The 20,535-nt window shown below is 44.2% G+C and overlaps 1 protein-coding gene across 1 annotated transcript in view; it reads left to right on the top strand.

Annotated features, from left to right (window-relative positions):
- HMCN1 (hemicentin 1) overlaps window positions 1–20,535 on the top strand; it is a 944,468-nt gene that overhangs the window by 651,453 nt on the left and 272,480 nt on the right. The window contains exons 76-77 of the mRNA XM_073582913.1: window positions 3,011–3,132; window positions 5,267–5,431. Coding sequence (XP_073439014.1) covers window positions 3,011–3,132; window positions 5,267–5,431 — 287 coding nt within the window. The remainder of the gene's footprint in view (window positions 1–3,010; window positions 3,133–5,266; window positions 5,432–20,535) is intronic.

Here is a 20,535-nt window from a genome sequence, read left to right on the forward strand (position 1 = left end):
CGCTAATCCCCACTCCTCTCTGCACTTGGAGCTGTGTCAGCAGCTGAGCTACCAGTGAGAAAGCCTGGAAAAAAATTTGTTTCATCTGCAGACACTAGATGCTCGATTGGAAACCCTGACGTCAGTTGCGCCAGGCCAGGTTGCAGTACGTACGGCTGTGCCTATTCATCCAAAACTTAAGCCTCTGGATTGCAACCTGTCCTGTTTGATCCGCCTCATTACTATGGGAATCCAAAGCAGTGCGTGGGTTCCAGGAGTAGTGCATAATGGCACTATGAAGCTTTTGGTGAGCAGTTTTCCTATGATCGGACCAAGGTGGGATTCCTGAAGTTCTACTTAGCTGGAGATGCCCTGGCATGGCTCAGCCCCTTATGAGAAAAGGGCACTCCTATCACTTCGGACCTGTAGGCATTCCTAGTGGTCTTCCAAAATGCTTTCGATGAGCCGAATCTGGAATCTTCTGCGACATCTTTCCTTCCCAGCTTCCAGGAGCAGACCGGAGTGGTGATGTATGTGAGGAATCCATCATGTCTGACACTATCCTTCCAAAGACCACCCATTTCTGAGCCTGTTGATGCAGTTATCCATGCAAAATCCTTGAAAGTCAACCATGTATGGCAATCTGAGCAGAAGCTGGAACTGAGTCTTGAGAAGGGATTGTGGTATAATTACGGTTGTATGGAACATCCTGACGCTCTTTGTCCTGTGAAGTCTAAAAAAAAAGCCTTGGGCCAGTAGAAGAGGCTGCCCTTGATGATAGCATTCCCTCTCTACTAATGACTGTGACTGTATCTGTACTTTTCTGCACAGAGTCCTTGTGGGCTTGAAGAAGAGGGGGCGTAAAGGGGAATCTGTAACGCCATTGTCAGTGCCCCTGCATGATTCTACTGTACTTCCGTTTCCATGTAACGAAACTGGTATACTCACAATCTCGGCTGTGCAGCATGGTCTCCCAGCATACTCCCTGCTTCTTCCTGAAATGAGTCCTGGGAGCATGGTATTTGCACTCCCTTGCTATTAATGGTAAAATGCCCCCAGCTTTAGCTGGGAGGCATTCAGAATAATTGTGCCCTGCAAGATTGCTCCCAGCCAATAGATATTATGAGGTCCTCTGGTCCTGGTGTGGCCAGTGTCCTGTACCTGAATCCTTTGTTCTAGTGTGGCCAGTACTGAACCCGAAGTCTCTGGTCCTAGTGCAGTCAGTCATGAACCGGAAGTCCCTGGTTCTTGTGTGGCCAATGCCTGCAGGTGTATTCCGTGTCTCTGGACTGCTATAAACCAGTCTCCGGATACTGAAGCGGTACCTGAATCAGTCCTGTTTCTCAGTGTAACTGTTCTGTTGAGAATCCTGATCCTAGTAGTCTGAATGGAACCCATGTACATGTCAGTAACTCTTCTGCACAGGATCTAGAACTTAATAGTCTGAATGGATCACAAGTGCATATCTGTGTCTGCATACCTGGCCCCTGGGGTCAGCAGCTTCAGTACTGGGGACTGCCTAGGAGTGGTACCTGGTGACTACCTGCATCCAAGCCTGACTCCACTATCAGGTACTCTAGTGAACACCTTAACTACGTGCCCCCTAGGTAAGCCAAGCCTTGTTGCACAGGTTCTAACATATATATATATATCTCATGTCTCATGTTGAGCAAAGCTGTTAAAGGGTTTTTCGAGGCTGAAATGAAAGGTTTGCATTCACTCTATGTGACTGTAGACTTCCAAATCATGACTGTGTAAAAATGCATACACAGTCATCATTCCCTAAACAGCACCAAGAGAGTGAGTGGTCATATGACTGTATATATGCAATTTGCTTACTGGTGGTCACGTGCCGACTATGCTCACTCACTTTTTTTCATACAGGGGAATCATAGAGTGCCTGCAGAATTTTCTTCTTAGGCTAGTTTCACATTTGCGTCTTTGTGCGCAGCGCATTGTGCGCAAGTAGAAACGCATTCAAAAACGTGCATGCATTATTGCATGCGTTTGAGTTTTTATGCGCATGCGTTCTCTAGGTGTCACATTTCACAGGAGGAAAAGCCTTGAAAAATCCTTGAAACAGACTCCACCAATGTTTCTTTGTGTAGGGGGTGGTTTAAACCTGTGTCTAGACATGTTTACTCTTAAAACGCATGTGTACCCAAACGCAGGCGTTCGCATGTCCATGCTCACGCCCGCGTTCCCATAGACTGTAATGGGTTTTTTTTTTACACATTCCATGCACAAGCGTGCGCATGCGTTTTTTTGACGCCTTTGGACAGACCCAAAAATGCAACATGTTGCGTCCGGCGCGTCTAGACTCACACCTGGAAAAAACGCATGCGCACGAAAACGCAGATGAACGCATGCAAACGCAAGACCATGCGTATGCCATGTTAAACATAGGTATGCATGATGCATGCGCATGATGCGCTGGCACAAAAACGCTAATGTGAAGCCAGGCTTAGACTGGACAACCTCTTTAAGTTTTGCCCAACTTAATTGCAGACTTTTTCATTTTAGCCATTTAAGGCCAAATTAGGCCTAGTGCTAAAGAGGTTTATCTTTGAACCATGCAAGTTTAAAGGGTTGTATAATGTATAACTGGGGAATGCAATCAAGGCAAGATCAGTGGTGGTCAAATTGCTGCGTCCTTCAAAAGTCATAACTATGAAGGTTCTTGATAGACTGTCACGATTCATTCTAAAATGTTCCAGACACACTGTATCTAGGATAGTGCCACTCTCTCAATTGGTCATACAACTTTTACAGATTATTTGATCTTTTTTTGCAATGGCCTAGTTACAATTTGCACCGTAAATAAGAAGTTATATTTATGAACTTTACTGACATTTATTATGTTGTCATTTACTACAATTTATAACCTTAAATCTTGAGCAGCATTGAGTGAGGGTTTTATTTCATCTGCCTGTTTATGGGTCCTATGATTTTAGGGATGACTATAATTAGATGTTTTGGTATTTCAGACACTACTTACAGGTATTCTGCATTAATACTACTTTTTTTGCAGACTTCTTTCTTCGGGATCACTCATAATAATTTCTCCAACTGTAGATGACACTGGAACATATGTATGTTCTGCTTCAAATGATGCTGGACATGATGAAATTGAGGTCTCTTTAACAGTACTAGGTAAGAAAACACTAAGACTGTAAGCCAATCAGCTCTCAAGTCTATCTGTATGATCTTGAGAAAGGGTGAGCGGAAACATTTTTAAATCTATTTTGTAGTACAAATATCCAGACTTTATTGCATGGTATTTGTTTTGTCACCATTGCTTTTAGCCAGTGTCACAGTGCCCTGTGATGCATAATGGTGGCCCCAGAATCCCACGCCTGCGCCCTGCAACAGCATGATTATACAGTACCTATTCCGCCCTTCTATGGGCACTGGCTTCAGCTTTGTAGTGAAATTCCGGCGTGTGCAGCAATAAGGTGCTCTTCCCACCATGCATGCATAGGTGACAGGGGCATCAGAAACTGTATGGTTCTTAACTATGCAAAGCGGAAGGAAGTGGGGAAGACACTTTATTGCCACGCACGCCAGCGCCTGTGCAGAAGAACCATGAAGCCAATACCCATAGAAGGGCGGGATAGTTATTGTATGATCTCCCTATTGCAGGGCGCAGGTGCAGGATTCTGGGGCCACCGTTACACATCACAGCGCACTGTGATGCTGATGGGAGGGGGTGGTATGATAATGAAGACAGGAAACAGAGATTTCTTCCAGGCACAGCACGCCCCAGAGCCTGGAAGAAATCATTAGCATAAATAAATAAAATATGATTTCTCAACAACAAGACCGCAAATATGAGGCATATACAGGTAGGATTAGTGTAACATTTCTATCACCTCTATGCCCATATAAATATGTTATATACGTGCCTGGGGGTGACATATTCCCTTTTAAGAGCTCTTGTAGCTAGGTCAAAAGCAGACCGTTTTTGCTCTGATTATGTTTGCTCGTCTGATTATTTAGATTTTTTCATTTGTTAGTTTTCACTTTTAAATCCTTCATATGATTCCAGAGATGTGGACCTTTTTATTCACTGCTAATTCTTGTGGTCTTTCCAGAGGGGCATTGTTCATGGCAGGATAATCAGAAGGATAATGAAGAGCAACCTAAAGACACACTCCAAGAGAATCCTGTGAGCAGTGCCCCATTGATAAAGTCCATAAATGTTAGCTCTAAATAAATCTGCCCGGTGTGAATATATCCTAACTACAAATAAACAATTGCTGCACCCAAAGCAGATCCAAACTTGACATATCTAATCTCATTGGTTGCTATGGTCAACAAAGGATTTTTTTTCCAAAATGTTTTTGTAATCAATTTTCAGTGCAATAATGTTTTCAATAAAGTAGAACACTTTAGATTATACAGCATGCCTTGTTGTTACAGTGAAAATATTCACAATTAGTTTTGAACAAATATGCAGAGTGCGGCTCCCAGCAAGACCCATGAGATTAGGGATTTTGTCATTGTCAAAAGATTTTTTTAGAATTAATTTACTGCAGAGTCGGCTGTCAGTTAGTGCGGGGCGTGCTTACAGGCACCACTCTCAATGCTGTAAGCATTGATTGTAATTGCTGCGGGCACGCCTGCATGACTGAAAGCCAACAGATCCCTGGAGAAATAAAGCTCCCAGGTGCAGCACTTTCCGAACAGTGTCCGGACACCTTCATAACGCTACTAATCTGCAGATTCACCCTATCTGAAGGCTAATAGCATGAATGGTCATGATAGCTTCCCTTTAAGTGTTAGGAGAAAGTTAAGGAATACAAAGGTCACCAGAGACTTCTCTTTTTCCATCTAGTCAGTGAAAAGTGACGTTTCAATTTAAGTGAATTTGCCAATGAAGTGTAAGTATGAAATTTTCCAAGATGTCAAAAAATGCTTCTTTTTTTCTTAGAAACAGAAGTTTATATCTAGTCTGACATAGGAATTTTTCATTGGAATTTTAATTGGAATAATTTTTCCACTAGTTCCAGTATTTGCTTAAATAAGAATATAATTGTCAAACTAAATGCACTTGATTTAGCTGTTCTAATCAAATCACAATTTTTATACTCTGTGATATATTTATCATTAGAAGTTTTATTTTGATGATTTTCCTCCATAAAATGGCAGAAGAAAAAATAACTTGTCAGGCAATGTTATTGATGGCCACGGTAGATAAAAAAAAAAATCATGTCTAGTATGTAGTGAATTAGAATTTTGAGACAATACATTTAATAAGCTTGTATATCATTTTAACTCCCTGCAGTGCCTCCTTCCATCGCCGATGAAGTTACAAATATCTTTGTGAGTAAGTCTTCATCTGCAATAATTCCCTGTACTGTATATGGTGTTCCACGTCCAAGGGTCCATTGGTCAAAGGATGGAATAAACCTCCCTGCTGAAGGAGAAAACTACAAAACACTAGTTTCTGGTAAGCCCAATTGTCTTTTTATTTAGTTACATACATGTAGTAAAATGGGTTAAATCTTGCTAACAACATGTTTCAGATTTTCAAAACTAAATTTTACATATTAAAGTATTTATAGTAGGTTTCTATAGATTTCAAAAGTATAATTTATAAAGTGTTCTTCAATTTTGTAATGTAGCCCAAAAAATCCCAATGTACACTTTAACTGCAACTTATTTCTTATGTAATCAGGCGAGTCTTTTAACTGTTGTTGTTTGTTCATTCTTCTAAACTTTTCTGCTAAAATATTTAACTTGGAAAGAGGGTGGCATAGCATGCCTTTGTGTCCAACCTGGTGGCCAGTGGAGGTAGCCTTGGTGGTCTCTTTTTCTTTTATGTAATAAAAATATGGGAGCTAAAGAGGAGAGAGGCAGATGCACAACTCTGAGGCTGGGCATACTTACTTTTATTGACCTCTCTCAATGTGTTCTGCAGTCAACTTTAGCTTGCTCTTTCTCGCTTTAGGCTCTGTCAACTGACTGTCTCTTTTCTGCCTATGCCAATTGTTAAAGTTTAAGAAATAAAAAAACCTCTATAATACTGCAAACACTAACAGACACATAAGTTAAAATTGTACAAAAGTGACAAGGAAGCCAGCAAACTCTTGACTACATCCCTAAATAGAGTAGACACCCAGCCCTAATTAAATGCAGACCATTTTTGCAGACCACATACCAGACTCAATAAACTAAAATAGACACCAGATCCCAAAAATGATACAGACCACATGCTAGACCCAATAGACACCAACCCATAAAATGATTTGGACCCTAAACCAGACCTGAAAAGTAATTCAAATCTGAAACTTGGAATGCAAAACTAAGGCCGATCCCAAAATAGGCCCTTGAATTATTATTATTTATTTATTTATATAGCACTATTGATTCCATGGTGCTGTACATCAGAAGGTGTTACATACAAATTACAGATATCACTTACAGTAAACAAGCTAACAATGACACAAAAAAAAAAGAACTGGAGTCCAAAATCCATCAAAAGAATTGTAAAATCAGAAAAGGCTTTATTAATCTCATATAAGAGATACCAAGACAACATAAAGACAATATCATATCATTATAGAGTGATTTGTACAGGGTTTTAAGGTGCAGCAAAAAAAAGTGCAGCAGCGCACAGCAAACCAATGGGAAACTTATTAATCACATTACAATTTATATTAAGGTGACAATGCTAGCAGTAATTTTGTATCATACAACCTACATATCCAAAGAACTGGACACCAGTGCAGTGAAAACTATGAGGCCCCACAAAAAATTAGTCATCATAGCATAGTAGCCATAGTGACCCCATATTAACATCACAGATGGTCACAGTATTTTAAATGCTTTCCCATGGATGCTCCGCATGCCGCACAGCTCGCCCCTACGCGCATTTCGCGTAGGCTTCGTCAGGGGGGGTGAGATCTCTGTAAACAAGCTAACAATGACAAAAAAAAAAGAACTGGAGTCCAAAATCCACCAAAAGAATTGTAAAATCAGAAAAGGCTTTATTAATCTCATATAAGAGATACCAAGACAACATAAAGACAATATCATATCATTATAGAGTGATTTGTACAGGGTTTTAAGGTGCAGCAAAAAAAGTGCAGCAGCGCACAGCAAACCTATGGGAAACGTATTAATCACATTACAATTTATATTAAGGTGACAATGCTAGCAGTAATTTTGTATCATACAACCTACATATCCAAAGAACTGGACACCAGTGCAGTGAAACTATGAGGCCCCACAAAAAATTAGTCATCATAGCATAGTAGCCATAGTGACCCCATATTAACCTTAATATAAATTGTAATGTGATTAATAAGTTTCCCATTGGTTTGCTGTGCACTGCTGCACCTTTTTTTGCTGCACCTTAAAACCCTGTACAAATCACTCTATAATGATATGATATTGTCTTTATGTTGTCTTGGTATCTCTTATATGAGATTAATAAAGCCTATTCTGATTTTACAATTCTTTTGGTGGATTTTGGACTCCAATTCTTTTTTTTTTTTTTTTTTTTGTTTCCAATACTATGGTGGAGTGATTCCATGGCTAATGCATGCGGTAGTTTGGGCACTATGACCTAGGACCGTTTTGTAATATGTATCTTGTTCCAAAGATTTTGTTTGCTAAGCTAACAATGACAGACTGATGCCGAGGGGAGAGGACCCTGCCCTTGTGGGTTTCCTTTCTACAGGATGGTGGGGAAGGAGACAGTAGGTTGGAGGGTTGCAGCAGCTTCAATGTTGGTGAGGTAGTAGCTCCGGTAGTGTTGAGTAGGCAGCGGAGTCATTGCAGGCTGTAAGTTTTCTTGAAGAGGTGGGCTTTCAGGTTCCATCTGAAGGATCTGAATGTGGTTGATAGTCGGATATGTTGGGGCACAGAATTCCAGAAGATGGGGGATATTTGGGAGAAGTCTTGGAGGCGATTAGGTTAGGAGAGAATAAGTGTGGAGGAGAGAAGGAGGTCTTGGGAGGATCAGAGATTACGAGAGGGAAGATATAGCTAGTTCAGAGACATATGGGGGAAACAGGTTAGGCTAGTTTCACACTAGCGCTTTTGAGCGCAGTGACGGCCTGCGCACGGCCGCCGCTAAGCCCCGCCCCCTGCCACGCCTCTGCCGGTAGCTCCGCCTACCGGCGCATGACGCTGCATGCGTCCTGCATCCCCTATCTTTATCACTCGGGGCGCAGGCCGTGCGCAGTATGCGTTTGGCGACGCATGCGCCTTTTTGACGGTGTGCCGAGCGCAACCAAACTGCAGCAGGTTGCGTTTGGCGCAGGTCGGCGCACCGTCAAAAGGACACATGCGCCGCCAAACGCATACTGCGCACGGCCTGCACCCCCAGTGATAAAGATAGGGGACGCAGGACACATGCAGCGTCATGCGCCGGTAGGCGGAGCTACCAGCGGAGGTGCGGCAGGGGGCGGGGCTTAGAGGCGGCCGTGCGCAGGCCGTCGCTGCGCTCAAAAGCGCTAGTGTGAAACTAGCCTTATAGATGGCCTTGTAGGTCAGTATTAGTAATTTGAACTGGATACGCTGAGGGAATGGAAGCCAGTGAAGAGATTTGTGGCAAATAAAGTTTTTGATATTTCTTCAGTGTGCTCTCTGCCTATTTGCATTTATATTATTAGGTTCCTGGGTTGTAACGATATTTGGAGGAGACAGATTATGGATGGCATTGTAGGTCAGTGTTAGTAATTTGAACTGGATACACTGAGGGAATGGGAGCCAGTAAAGAAATTTGCAGAGGGGAGAAGCGGAGGCGTAGCGAGGAGAGAGATTAATTAGTCGGGCACAGAGTTAAGTATGGACTGGAGAGGTGTGAGAGTGTTAGCATGGAGGCTACAGAAAAGGATGTTGCAGTAGTTGAGGAGGAAGATGATGAGGGCATGCACAAGCATTTTAGTAGATTTAGGCTACTGTCACACTTGCATCTTTTTGCTGCGCGTTTTTTGCGCACACAAACGTATGAAAAAAAAGCATCATGCGTTTGTGTGCGTTTTTTTGTGGGTTTTGGTGCTTTTTTTAAAAAAAACGCATGCTTTTTTTGTGCATACGTGCACATTACAAGGCGCACATATGCGCACCCATAGAGTACAATGGGGGTTTTGCTGTAAAAAAAACGCATTGCGTGCACATGCGTTTTTTGGGGGCAAGTCGGACGCACAAAAAATGCAACAGGATGCATTTTCTGCACCTGAGCGCACACTACATAAAGCGTATGCGCAATGTACGTACAAACACGTACAACGCATGTGTATGCGCACATAAGCGCACCCCATGTAAACTATAGGAAAAAAAGCATGCTTTTTTTGCGCTAAAAAGCAGCGCAAAAAAACGCAAGTGTGAAACCAGCCTGAGGGTGAGGAAAGGACAGGGCAGAGTCAAGGGTTACTCCAAGGCAGCAACTTTCTGGAACAGGAGAAAGTGTGTTGTCATTTATTGTGATAGATCAGGTATTGAAGATCTGTGAGATGGAGGAAAGATGATGAGTTCAGATTTGTCCACATTGAGTTTCAGGAAGCGAGAGGAGAAGAAGGCGGATATGGCTGATAGACACTCTGGGATTCTGGACAGCAGAGAGGTGACATCTGGACCAGAGAGGTAGATCTGAGTGTCATCAGCATAAAGGTGGTACTGGAATCCATGGGAATTTGAGTTGTCCCAGGCCAAGTGTATAGATAGAGAAGAGTAGGGGTCCTAGAACAGAGCCTTGGGGGATTCACACAGAGAGAGGGTGGGATGAGGAGGTAGTGTGGGAGTAGAAGATCCTGAATGTGCAGTTGGAAAGGTATGAGGAGATCCAGGATAGGGCGAGGTCTTTGATGACAAAGGAGGCGAGGTTCTGATGTAGGAGGCAGTGATCAACAAAAGCAGAGGACAGGTCTAGAAGGAGGATAATAAAGTATTGTCTGTTAGCTTTGGCTGTAAGTAGGTTGTTAGTAATTTTGGTCAGGGCAGTCTCAGTGGAATGTTGAGGACGGAAGCCAGATTGTAGATTGTTAAAGAGCAAGTTGCATGAAAGGTGGGAGGAAAGTTCAGCATGGACGTGCTGCTTCAGGAGTCTGGAAGCAAATTGGAGCAGCGATATTGGGCAATAGCTGGACATAGCGGTTGGGTCACGGGTTGGCTTTTTAAGGATAGGCGTGATTGTGGCATATTTGAAAGCAGAAGGGAAGGTACCAGAAGTTATTGATAGGTTGAAAAGGTGGGTTAGGAATGAGACAAATATGGTGGAGCAGGTTAGGGAGGAGGTGGGATGGGATCGAGTGCAAAAGTGGTGAGGTGTGATTTGGAGAGGAGACAAATTAAGCTCCCCTTTAGTGATGTTGGAGAGGGAGGTTATGGGGTTTGGGTATTGGTCTGGTATGCAAAGGGTTTTGGTGGTTGAACAATAAAGACTTGCCTTGTTTAGTTGATCTTATTCTTTAAATGTGTGGCAAATTCCTCGGCAGAGGAGGGGGCAGTGGTGGGCGGAGGAGGGAGTTAAAGGTTTTGAACAACTGTTTGGGGTTGTAAGATAGGGAAGATACAAGGGTTGTGAAGTAGGCCTGTTTAGCAGAGGTGAGGGGGGGCATATTTGAAACTGAGTGTTGCCTGTTGGAATGCAGTGAAATAATCTTGCCAGAGCTTTTTAGTGATGTTATTGTGCCAGGGTTGTCTATTGATATGTCGCACTCTGCGACTGTGTCAATAGCTAATGCGAGAGTGGCATTGTAAAAAGCAGTGGCACTGTCTGTGTCATGGACTGAGGACATGGATGCCAGTGGTAGAATAGAGTCAGAGAGCGTGTGGGTGTCTAGATGTGGGAGGTTGCTGCGGGGGAGAGCACTTATTGCTGGACTTGGGTGACAGATGAGGAGGACATGGATGAGAAAATGAGTAGATGGTGGTCAGATAGAGGGAGAGGGGAGGTTGTGAAGTTAGATAGAGACCAGAGACGGGTGAAGATCAGGTCTAATGTATGCCCGTGGGTGGCTGAGGAGGACCACTGGGTAAGTCCGAAAGATGAAGTAAGGGACAGAAGTTTGAAGGCTGTTGACTAACTGCCGTTGAAATAACTGCAGCTTCAAGATATTTAGCTGCAGTTATATTTTGCTGCAGGGTGACGTGTGCCAGACCCTACATGTGTGCACCCCTTTTAATGCTATTAAATTTATAGGACTGAGTAGAGGATCAGGTGAGAGGGATTGTGGGAGCTGATTTGGGATAAATTAGCAGCTGTCCAGCACACCAGGGGTGGATAGATGATCAAAGACACTGGGCCTGGCTACATCTATCTGCTATAACACCTTGCACCAGATAACATCTATAGTGGCCCCCAACCATGGATATACAGCAGTGAGTATTGAGTACAATGCAACAAATGAATTATAGCAAAGATTCAGCAGGCACTGTTATATACCATTAAGAAAATGTTGCATGTTGTGAACACTTGTGACCTGACTTCTGAGTTTGGGCTTCTTCTTGTGGTTGCTGCGGATAATGGAGCTGGTCGAGTTGACAGAAGTCAATCACCTGAAGAGGATGATTGGAGGTCAGGTGTTACAGACTGGGAAGATTTAAGTGAGCAGGCTTACCTCAGTTGTTGCTGGTGATTTGTTTTTCTTCCTGTGCATTTTGAAGTCCGCTTGCCCCCTGCTTGGTCCTGCATCATTGAGATGAGTTAATTGTTTGCTGGAATCTTTTAGCATTTGATTCAGTTTTTGCTTTTCTCTGCTTTCTGCTTTGCTGTGTGGGTTCAGCATTGTTCCCTGCTGGGACCTGTGCTGGACCCCATTCCATATGCCACAGCTTATGTCAGTCTGTTCAGTATTGCTTGTCCCCTGTTATATCAGTATCTTTTGTTTTGCTTCCAGTTCACATCAGAATTCTGATCTAGTGGGGGAGAGGTCGTGTGGTCTCAGTATTTTTGCATATCAGATGTGTTGGATTTTTTCTTAGGGTTTTTTGCGTGATTGCAGACAGTATCATTCCTGTCCTGTTCTATCTAGACAGTTTGGGCCCCATCATTTGCTTGCTCTATTTTCTGCCTGTGTCTGTGCTTCATCTTGTCCCACTGGCAATATATGTTTGGGGGCTATCTATTCCTTTGGGGTTCTACTCCGGGGCAGTTTAGCTTTCCCCTTTCTTGCTTTAGGCTTAGTTAACTCTTTGGCTGTGCCGAGGCATCTAGGGCATCATAGGTACATCCCACGGCTAATTCTAGTTGTGTTGTTATGTCATCCCCTGAGGAAGAAGTGGTATACACTTCGAAACGCATTGGTAAATAAACAGTTAATCTTTCTCATAACCTGGATTCGTGAATTTGTCAAGCAGCGCACTGAAGTCCATAAATTTATTCCATAAAAATCTGTAGCTGTGTTGTTAGTTTTAGGGGTCTGAAATCCACTAAGTTACCAACCTTTCTGGTTTTCTGGTTGCGTAGCTTATTCCCTGGCTATCCTCCTCTGTGACCTAATCATAACAGAGTCACCAGCCTAAACTGTAGATTCTAGGGTACTCTAAAGAAGGGAAAAATTGTAAAATTGTAAAAAAAAGAAAAAAGTGTCAGAATTTTTTATACATTTTTTCCTCTTTTTCTCTGGGGGCTGTAGGAGGATTTTTTCTTTAATGGAGACTAAGCAATTATCCGATCGTATTGAGCAGCTCGGGTTTTCCCATGGTACCCCTGTGGACTCCTATCCCTTTTTAAGGGTATTGATGGTACCCCTTTGGTGGAGAATAAACCCCAGTTTTGGACCCAGGTGATAATGCGGGTAGCCCCGGACCACCAAGAGAATTGTAAATTTTTGGTGTTGCACAATTTACATGATATTATTGTACTGGGTTTTCCTTGGTTTCAAACCCATAATCCTGTTTTGGATTGGAAATCTGTGTCTTTGATGAGATGGGGTTGTCAATGTGTTCTTAGTGACACTCCTGTTTTCTCCACCTCTCCCCAGTCTCATAATGTTCCTGACTATTTGGCTGATTTTTCTGATGTATTAAGTGAGAGTAAGTCCGCGTCTTTGCCTCCTCATAGAAGTTAGTGCCCGGTTGTAAATTTCCCAAGGGTCGGCTTTTCAACTTATCTGTACCTGAACATGAGGCTATGATATCTTATATCAAGGAGTCATTGGAGAAGGGTCATATCAGACCGTCCTCTTCACCTTTGGGTGATGTTTTTTTGTGGCTAAGAAAGATGGCTCATTAAGGCCATGTATAGACTATCGTTCCCTTAACAAAATCAATGTTAAATATCAGTACCCATTACCCCTGATTCTGATTTATTTTCCAGAGTTAAAAGTGCTAGTTGGTTTACCAAACTTGACTTCAGGGGGCGTATAATCTTATTCTCATCAAGCACGGTGATGAATGGAAGATGGCGTTTAATACTCCAGAGGGACATTTTGAGTAATACGTAATGCCTTTTGGGCTCACTAATGCCCCTTCCGTCTTCCAATCTTTCATGAACGATATTTTCCAGGACTTTGTGGATAAGTTTTTGTTTATTTGGAAGATATTTTGATTTTTTCCAGTGATTGTGATTTTCATGTGGAACATGTTCGGACTGTGTTCCGGATTTTGAGAGAAAATGCTCTGCATGTTAATGGATCGAAATGTCTCTTTGGTGTACAAAAGATTTCGTTTTTGAGATTCATCTTGTCCTCATCTGCTATTGAAATGGACCTGGTCAAGGTCCAGGCCATTTATGATTGGGTTCAGCCAATTTCCTTGAAGGCTCTCCAGAAGTTTTTGGGTTTTGCTAATTTCTACCGTAATTTCATAAGTAATTTTTCTTGTATTGTTAAACCACTGACAGATTTGACCAAAAAGGGCGCTGATGTGGTGAATTGGTCTCCAGAGGCAGTCTGGGCGTTTCAGGAGCTTAAGCGGAGATTCACTGCTGCTCCTGTCTTACAGCAACCAGATGTTTCACTCCCATTTCAGGTGGAGATAGATGCTTCTGAGATTGGTGCTGTTTGTATTACGGTGATATCCATACTGAGAGAGCGTCTGTGTGTGACTCCGTAAATAAATACAGAGATTTAAATTTTCTCCTAAAGCTGTACGCTCCTCATACAGTACCGTATATCTGCTGTTTGCATTATGGTCAAATCCAAACTGAGTGAGCGTCTGTGTGTGACTCCGGAAATAAATACGGAGATTTAAATTTTCCCCTACGCCGTATACAGCTGTACGCTCCTCATACGGTACCGTATATCTGCTGTTTGTATTATAGTCAAATACATACTGAGTGAGTGTCTGTGTGTGACTCAGGAAATATATACAGAGATTTAAACTTTTCCCTACACCGTATACAGCTTTACGCTCCTCATACAGTACCATATATCTGCTGGTATTTTTGGTACATTTTCCCAAACATGAGGAAGTATGGTGGAAGAGGCTGTGGATGTGGGTGGGGGGGCCAGCTGGTACTGATGGTGGGGGTGGTGCATCTGCTGGTAGTGCCAAAAGCACAATAGCACCTAAGGCAGGAGGTGTTGAGCCTGCGTCATCGTCTGGCTCCAGAAGGCCTGGAATGTTCCCTTTTCTGGGAGTAGGTAAACCGCTTTTAAAGCCAGAGCATCAGGAACAGGTTTTGGCTTACATTGCCGAAACAGCCTCCAGCTCTATCGCCTCCTCTTCTGAAGTTTCAAAAACTGCAAGCACTGAGTTGTCAGTGCAGGCTCCTGGTCAGGAACAACACCTTTCCTTGTGTCCTTCAGCCCCACCAAAAGTGAAGGATGCGGCAGGCCACACTTCAGATTACTCCCTGGAGCTCTTTTCACATACCATGCCTAAATTATCAAGTGAAATCCTGAATTCCCCAGTCCAAGATGACTATGACATTGAGTGCACTGATGCACAGCCAGTGCTATATGATTCTGCTGGTACATTCACCCAGAGCATTGCATTGCCCTCACAGTCTACTGAGCCAGATTCTGACCCTGATGAAGCTCAGGTGCCCTTTCCCGCATACTATACCACCTTACACGGTGACACAGAGGAAGGTGCACATGAAATTGAAGAGGAGGTGATGGATGACCCAGGTGTTGACCCGGATTGGCATCCATTGGGGGAAGAGGGTGCCGCTGGCAATAGCTCAGAAGAGGAGGAGGATCCGCAGCAGGCATCGACATCGCAGCCGCCTTTCTCTGGCAGGCCCACAGCAGTCCAAAAACGTGTTAAAAAAACAAAAAAAGGTGCATGACAGCTTGCCCTGACTGTCAAATTAGCACAGCGTGCAAGCCCTGAAAATGTATACCATAGTAGGAAGAGTGCAGTGTGGCACTTTTTTGACCAAAATCCTATTGATGAGGCAAAGGTTATCTGTAAGAAGTGCGGAAGGACCTTTAGCCGAGGGAAAAATCTCCGAAATTTGAATACCAGTTGCATGCTTAGACATGTAACCACCATGCACTTGCAAGCGTGGACGGACTACAAGGCCTCAGGTAGCACACGTGCACCTGCTCTGACTGAAAGTATCCAGCAACGCTACATCACTTCCCCCACTGTAAGCCCACTGGTTAGCACACCACCAGCAAGAAATGTTGCGGTGTCGTCGCAAGGCCAAAGCAGTCAGGGAATCACAATGTTTTTTCAACGAAAGACTGCATCTAGGCCATCACCACCACCAACCCCCTCTCAGTCCGTCATGTCCACCACTAGTTCCACCATATGCAGCTCTCAAGTCCAGCTCACCCTAGCAGAGACTCTGAGTTGGACAAGAAAGTGCTCATCTGCATACACTGGCTTGGAATGCCTACATTGCCAAACTGATCTCATTAGAGATGATGCCCTTCCATTTGGTTGAAAGCGCAGCGTTCTGAGAGCTCATGGCCTATGATGTCCCACGCTATGACCTACCGAGTCGGCACTTCTTTTCTAGAAAAGCCATCCCTGCCCTCCACCCGCATGTGAAAGACCACATTGTCCATGCACTCAAACAATCAGTGAGTGGAAAGGTGCACCTCACAACAGATGCATGGGCCAGTAGGCATGGCAAGGGCCGTTACGTGTCCATCACTGCGCACTGGGTGAATGTGGTGGAAGTAGGGTCCACAGGGGACAGCAGCAGTGGGACAGTGCTGCCTAGCCCATGGTATAGGCAACAGTTGGCTGAAGGTGTTCGACCCTCCGCCTCCTCCTCCTCCAGAAGCGAAAGCTCGTCGACAGAGCGCAGTCGCATGAGCACTCCATCCGCAGCTGCCAGTGTTGCACACGAGGTGTCCCACTGTCGAACAGCTAATGGTAAGTGTTAGCAGGCTGTTTTAAAGATGATGTCTTTGGCCGACCACAGACACACCGCTGAGGTACTGGCCGACTACTTGCAGTGAGAAGCTGAGTCATGGCTGGGCAGTCTACATCTTGAGCCAGGCAAGGTAGTCAGTGATAACGGATGTAATTTTGTGGTGGCCATAGCCCTGGCAAAACTCAGACACATACCTTGCCTGGCTCACACCTTGAACCTGGTGGTGCAGTGCTTCATAAATTATTATCCGGAGTTACCAGCCCTGCTCCATAAGGTGCAAAGACTGCGCTCGCACATCAGTTGCTCGCCCGTAGACTCCAGTCGTATGCAGAGGCTGCATTGATCGCTCCACCTCCCCAAGCACCGCTGAATCATAGATGTTGCAACAAGGTGGAACTCCACCATGCACATGGTTGAGAGGCTGTGCGAACAGAGGCAGGCTGTAATGCATTTGTGGGAGGATACACGAGCAGGCAGTTTGAGGGCAGACATTGAGTTGTCGGGTGTGCAGTGATCAAAGCTGAAAGACCTCTGTTAAATCCTTCAGTGTTTTGAGAAATGCACACGGCTGGTAAGCGCAGACGACGCCATCATAAGCATGAGCATCCCACTTATGCGTCTGCTCATGCAAACTTTGACGTAGATTAAGGATCAGGTGTCTGCAGCGGAGGAGGAGGAGGAGGAGGGAAGCCTTGATGACAGTCAGGCATTGTCTGCTCAGGAAACTGTCCTGGACGAGGTGGAGGAAGAAGAGGATGAGGGGGATGATTATTTTGGGGAGGAGGATGCTTCTCAGAGGGCAAGAGAAAATGTTGGCTTGCCAAGGTCAGGTACAGATTTGTGCGTGACTGGAGGGATGTGGATTTGGCCGAAAGTGCTCCTCCACCCACCACTGGCAGTGCATCATTGACACCTGGAAAATGGGCCCACATGTGTGATTATCTCTTGCGGATCCTAAAAAGGAACTCCCGCATTGCCAAAATTATGAAGGATGATGACTACTGGTTCGCCAGCATCCTCGATCCATGCTATAAAGGCAAATTACAGAACATCATGCCACAGGAGAACCTGTCTTACAGGAGCTTGCTTGCCCTGCTGGTAGTGTGCTATCAGAAAGAGTCTTCAGTGCTGCTGTATCATTCCTGACAGAAAGAAGGACGCGGCTGTCGACCCAAAATGAACCATGCCTGGGTTTCAAAGGATTTTGTACCACCTTCCCCTGATGACACATAGGTTGCCAGCAAAATGGCTCGCTTTATCCTCCTCTTCCTCCGACTTCTCCAATTCCTCCATTTGCAGCTGCTTAAACCTTAAAAACCTCAACATATGCCAGTTTTTCCACTTCCCTAACTGGGCTGTACCCCCCCCACAACTTTAGCCAAATAACCCCCAGTTTTCAATGCATTACTATTTATTATAAAGTGAATTAAGGTTGACAAGCTTAAGTAATAAGAATTGATGTTGTTGCCATTGAAATGGGCACTGTAGGTGTGTTTACTGTCCTCCACTCACTTATTTTTATTATTTTTTTTTTTTTTTTGCACTTTAATATCAGGGTGCAGCTAGGCCCATTGTCTTGTAAACTGTGGTGCCTGTTCACATGGAATGCATCTTGATAGCGCTGGGCAGCCCGCCTGATCTAATAGAAGGGCGTCACTAATAGGCTGGTAACCGGGATGCTGTGCATCTCCACTGTGAGAACAGTACTACATACAAGTCCTCATTGTGCAATCCTATGCTAAGCAGCCACCCCTCCATGGATTGGTAGGTAGTGAGTGGCTGTCTCATCAGTATTTTTTCACCTGTGTTACTGCCATCTTAACCACATGGGCCTGCTGCACCCTGAAGTGCATTTGGCTGGAGGCCTAGGCAGGTAAATACATTGCTGCCTTTTTTTCTGCTGTCTTTTATATTTTTGGAGGATTTGAGTCCTCTTTTAGTTGCTGTCTATTGATATGGATTAGTGTTAGGGACTCGCAAGTGTCGGGATCCTTGACGTTGGATTGCGAGCTTGTATACTTTGGCCAAAATATCGACTAATACCACAAATATTTCATATGTATTTTTTTGCACTTTAATATCAGGGTGCAGCTAGGCCCATTGTCTTGTAAACTGTGGTGCCTGTTCACAAGGGATGAATCTTGATAGCGCTGGGCAGCCCGCCTGATCTAATAGAAGGGCGTCACTAATAGGCTGGTAACCTGGATGCTGTGCATCTCCACTGTGTGAACAGTGCTACATACAAGTCCTCATTCTGCAATCATATACTAAGCAGCCACCCCCTCCATGGATTGGTAGGTAGTGAGTGGCTGTCTCATCAGTATTTTTGCACCTGTTTTACTGCCATCTTAACCACATGGGCCTGCTGCACCCTGAAGTGCATTTGGCTGGAGGCCTAGGCAGGTAAATACATTGCTGCCTTTTTTTCTGCTGTCTTTTGTATTTTTGGAGGATTTGAGTCCTCTTTTAGTTGCTATCTATTGTCCTCCACTCACTGCCAACTTTTATTCCCCATTGACTTGCATTGGGGTCGGGTTTCAGTCGGAACTCCGACTTTTGCCGATAATCGGCCGATTTCGTTCGACTCAACTTTTGGTAAAGTCGGGTGGTCCGAAACCCGACTCGACCCTCCAGGAAGCAAAGTTGCTCATCTCTACCGGTAACCTCTAAGATGAATCCCTGTGCCTTCTTTTCTCAAAAATTTTCCCCATCTGAACGTAACTATGATGTGCGGAATAGGGAATTGTTGACTATGAAGTGGGCATTTGAAGAGTGGAGACATTGGTTGGAGGGAGCCAGACATCAAGTTGTGGTCCTCACCGACCACAAAAACTTGATCTATCTCAAATCAGCCAAGCGATTGAATCCTAGACAGGCTAGGTGGTCCTTGTTTTTCACGCGTTTTAATTTTGTGGTCTCCTTTCTTCCGGGCACTAAGAATGTTAAGGCGGATGCCCTCTCTAGGAGTTTCTTTGCGGATTCTCTTGATGTGACCGAGCCTAGTACCATTGTAAATGAGGGTGTGGTTCTTTCCGCCATTTCACCCGATTTGAGATTTGCCTTGGAGGAATTTCAGGAGGACAAACCTGATCGATGCCCTAAGGGGAAATTGTATGTCCCCGACCAGTGGAGGAAAAGAGTAATGTCTGAAATTCATTGCTCCACGTTAGCTGGTCATCCTGGTATTTTTTGTAACAGAGATTTGGTGAGTCGGTCTTTTTGGTGGCCTGCCTTATCTCGTGATGTCAGAAATTTTGTGCAGTCCTGTGGGACTTGTTCTCGGTCCAAACCCTGTTCTCGTGCTAGTGGTTTGTTAATGCCCCTGCCGGTGCCCAGGAGGCCATGGACCCATATCTCAATGGATTTTATTTCTGACCTCCCTGTCTCTCAGAGAATGACTGTTATCTGGGTGATCTGTGATAGATTTTCTAAGATGGTCCATCTTGTACCACTCCTGAAATTACCATCTTCTTCTGAGTTGGAGCCCTTATATTTTAAAACAGGTGGTTCGTTTGCACAGTATCCCTGAGAACATTGTGTCTGACAGAGGAGTCCAGTTTGTTTCCAGATTTTGGAGAGCTTTTTGTTCCAAACTTGAAATTCAGTTGTCTTGCTCCTCTGCATTTCACCCTCAGACCAATGGGCAGACTGAGATAACAAACCAGACTTTGCAAACCTATTTGAGATGTTTTATATCTGCTGATCAAGATGACTGAGTCTCATTTTTGCCCTTGGCTAAATTTGCTCTGAATAATAGGGCTAGTTCTGCCACTTTGATGTCTCCTTTTTTCTGCAACTTTGGGTTTCATCCTCGACTTTCTTCAGGGCAGGTGGAGGCTTCGGCCTGCCCATGTGTGGATTCTGTGGTAGAGAGAATGCACCAGATTTGGGATCAAGTAGTGGATAAGTTGTCTCACTCTCAGGAGAAGGCCCAACGGTTTGCCAACCAGCATAGGACCATTGGTCCCCATTTTAAAGTGGGTGACATGGTTTGGTTGTCCTCAAAAAATATTCCTATGAACGTTGCGTCTCCAAAATTCAAGCCGAGGTTCATTTGACCTTATAAGATTTTGGAAATCCTTAATCCCATTTCTATCCATTTGGCTCTTCCAGGAACGTTTAAGATTCACAATGTTTTTCATAATTCTTTGTTGAAAAGGTTTGTGGAGCCAGCAGTTCCCATGGCTGCACCACCTGATTCTGTATTGGTTAAGGGTAATCTGGAGTATGAGGTAAAGAAGGTATTGGATTCTTGTCTGGCTAGACGGAGACTCCAGTACTTGGTCAAGTGGAAAGGTTATGGTCAGAGGATAATTCTTGGGTGT

This window comes from Dendrobates tinctorius, unplaced genomic scaffold, assembly GCF_039654945.1.
Source record: "Dendrobates tinctorius isolate UK_male_01 unplaced genomic scaffold, ASM3965494v1 ptg000074l, whole genome shotgun sequence".
Lineage (NCBI taxonomy): Eukaryota > Metazoa > Chordata > Amphibia > Anura > Dendrobatidae > Dendrobates > Dendrobates tinctorius.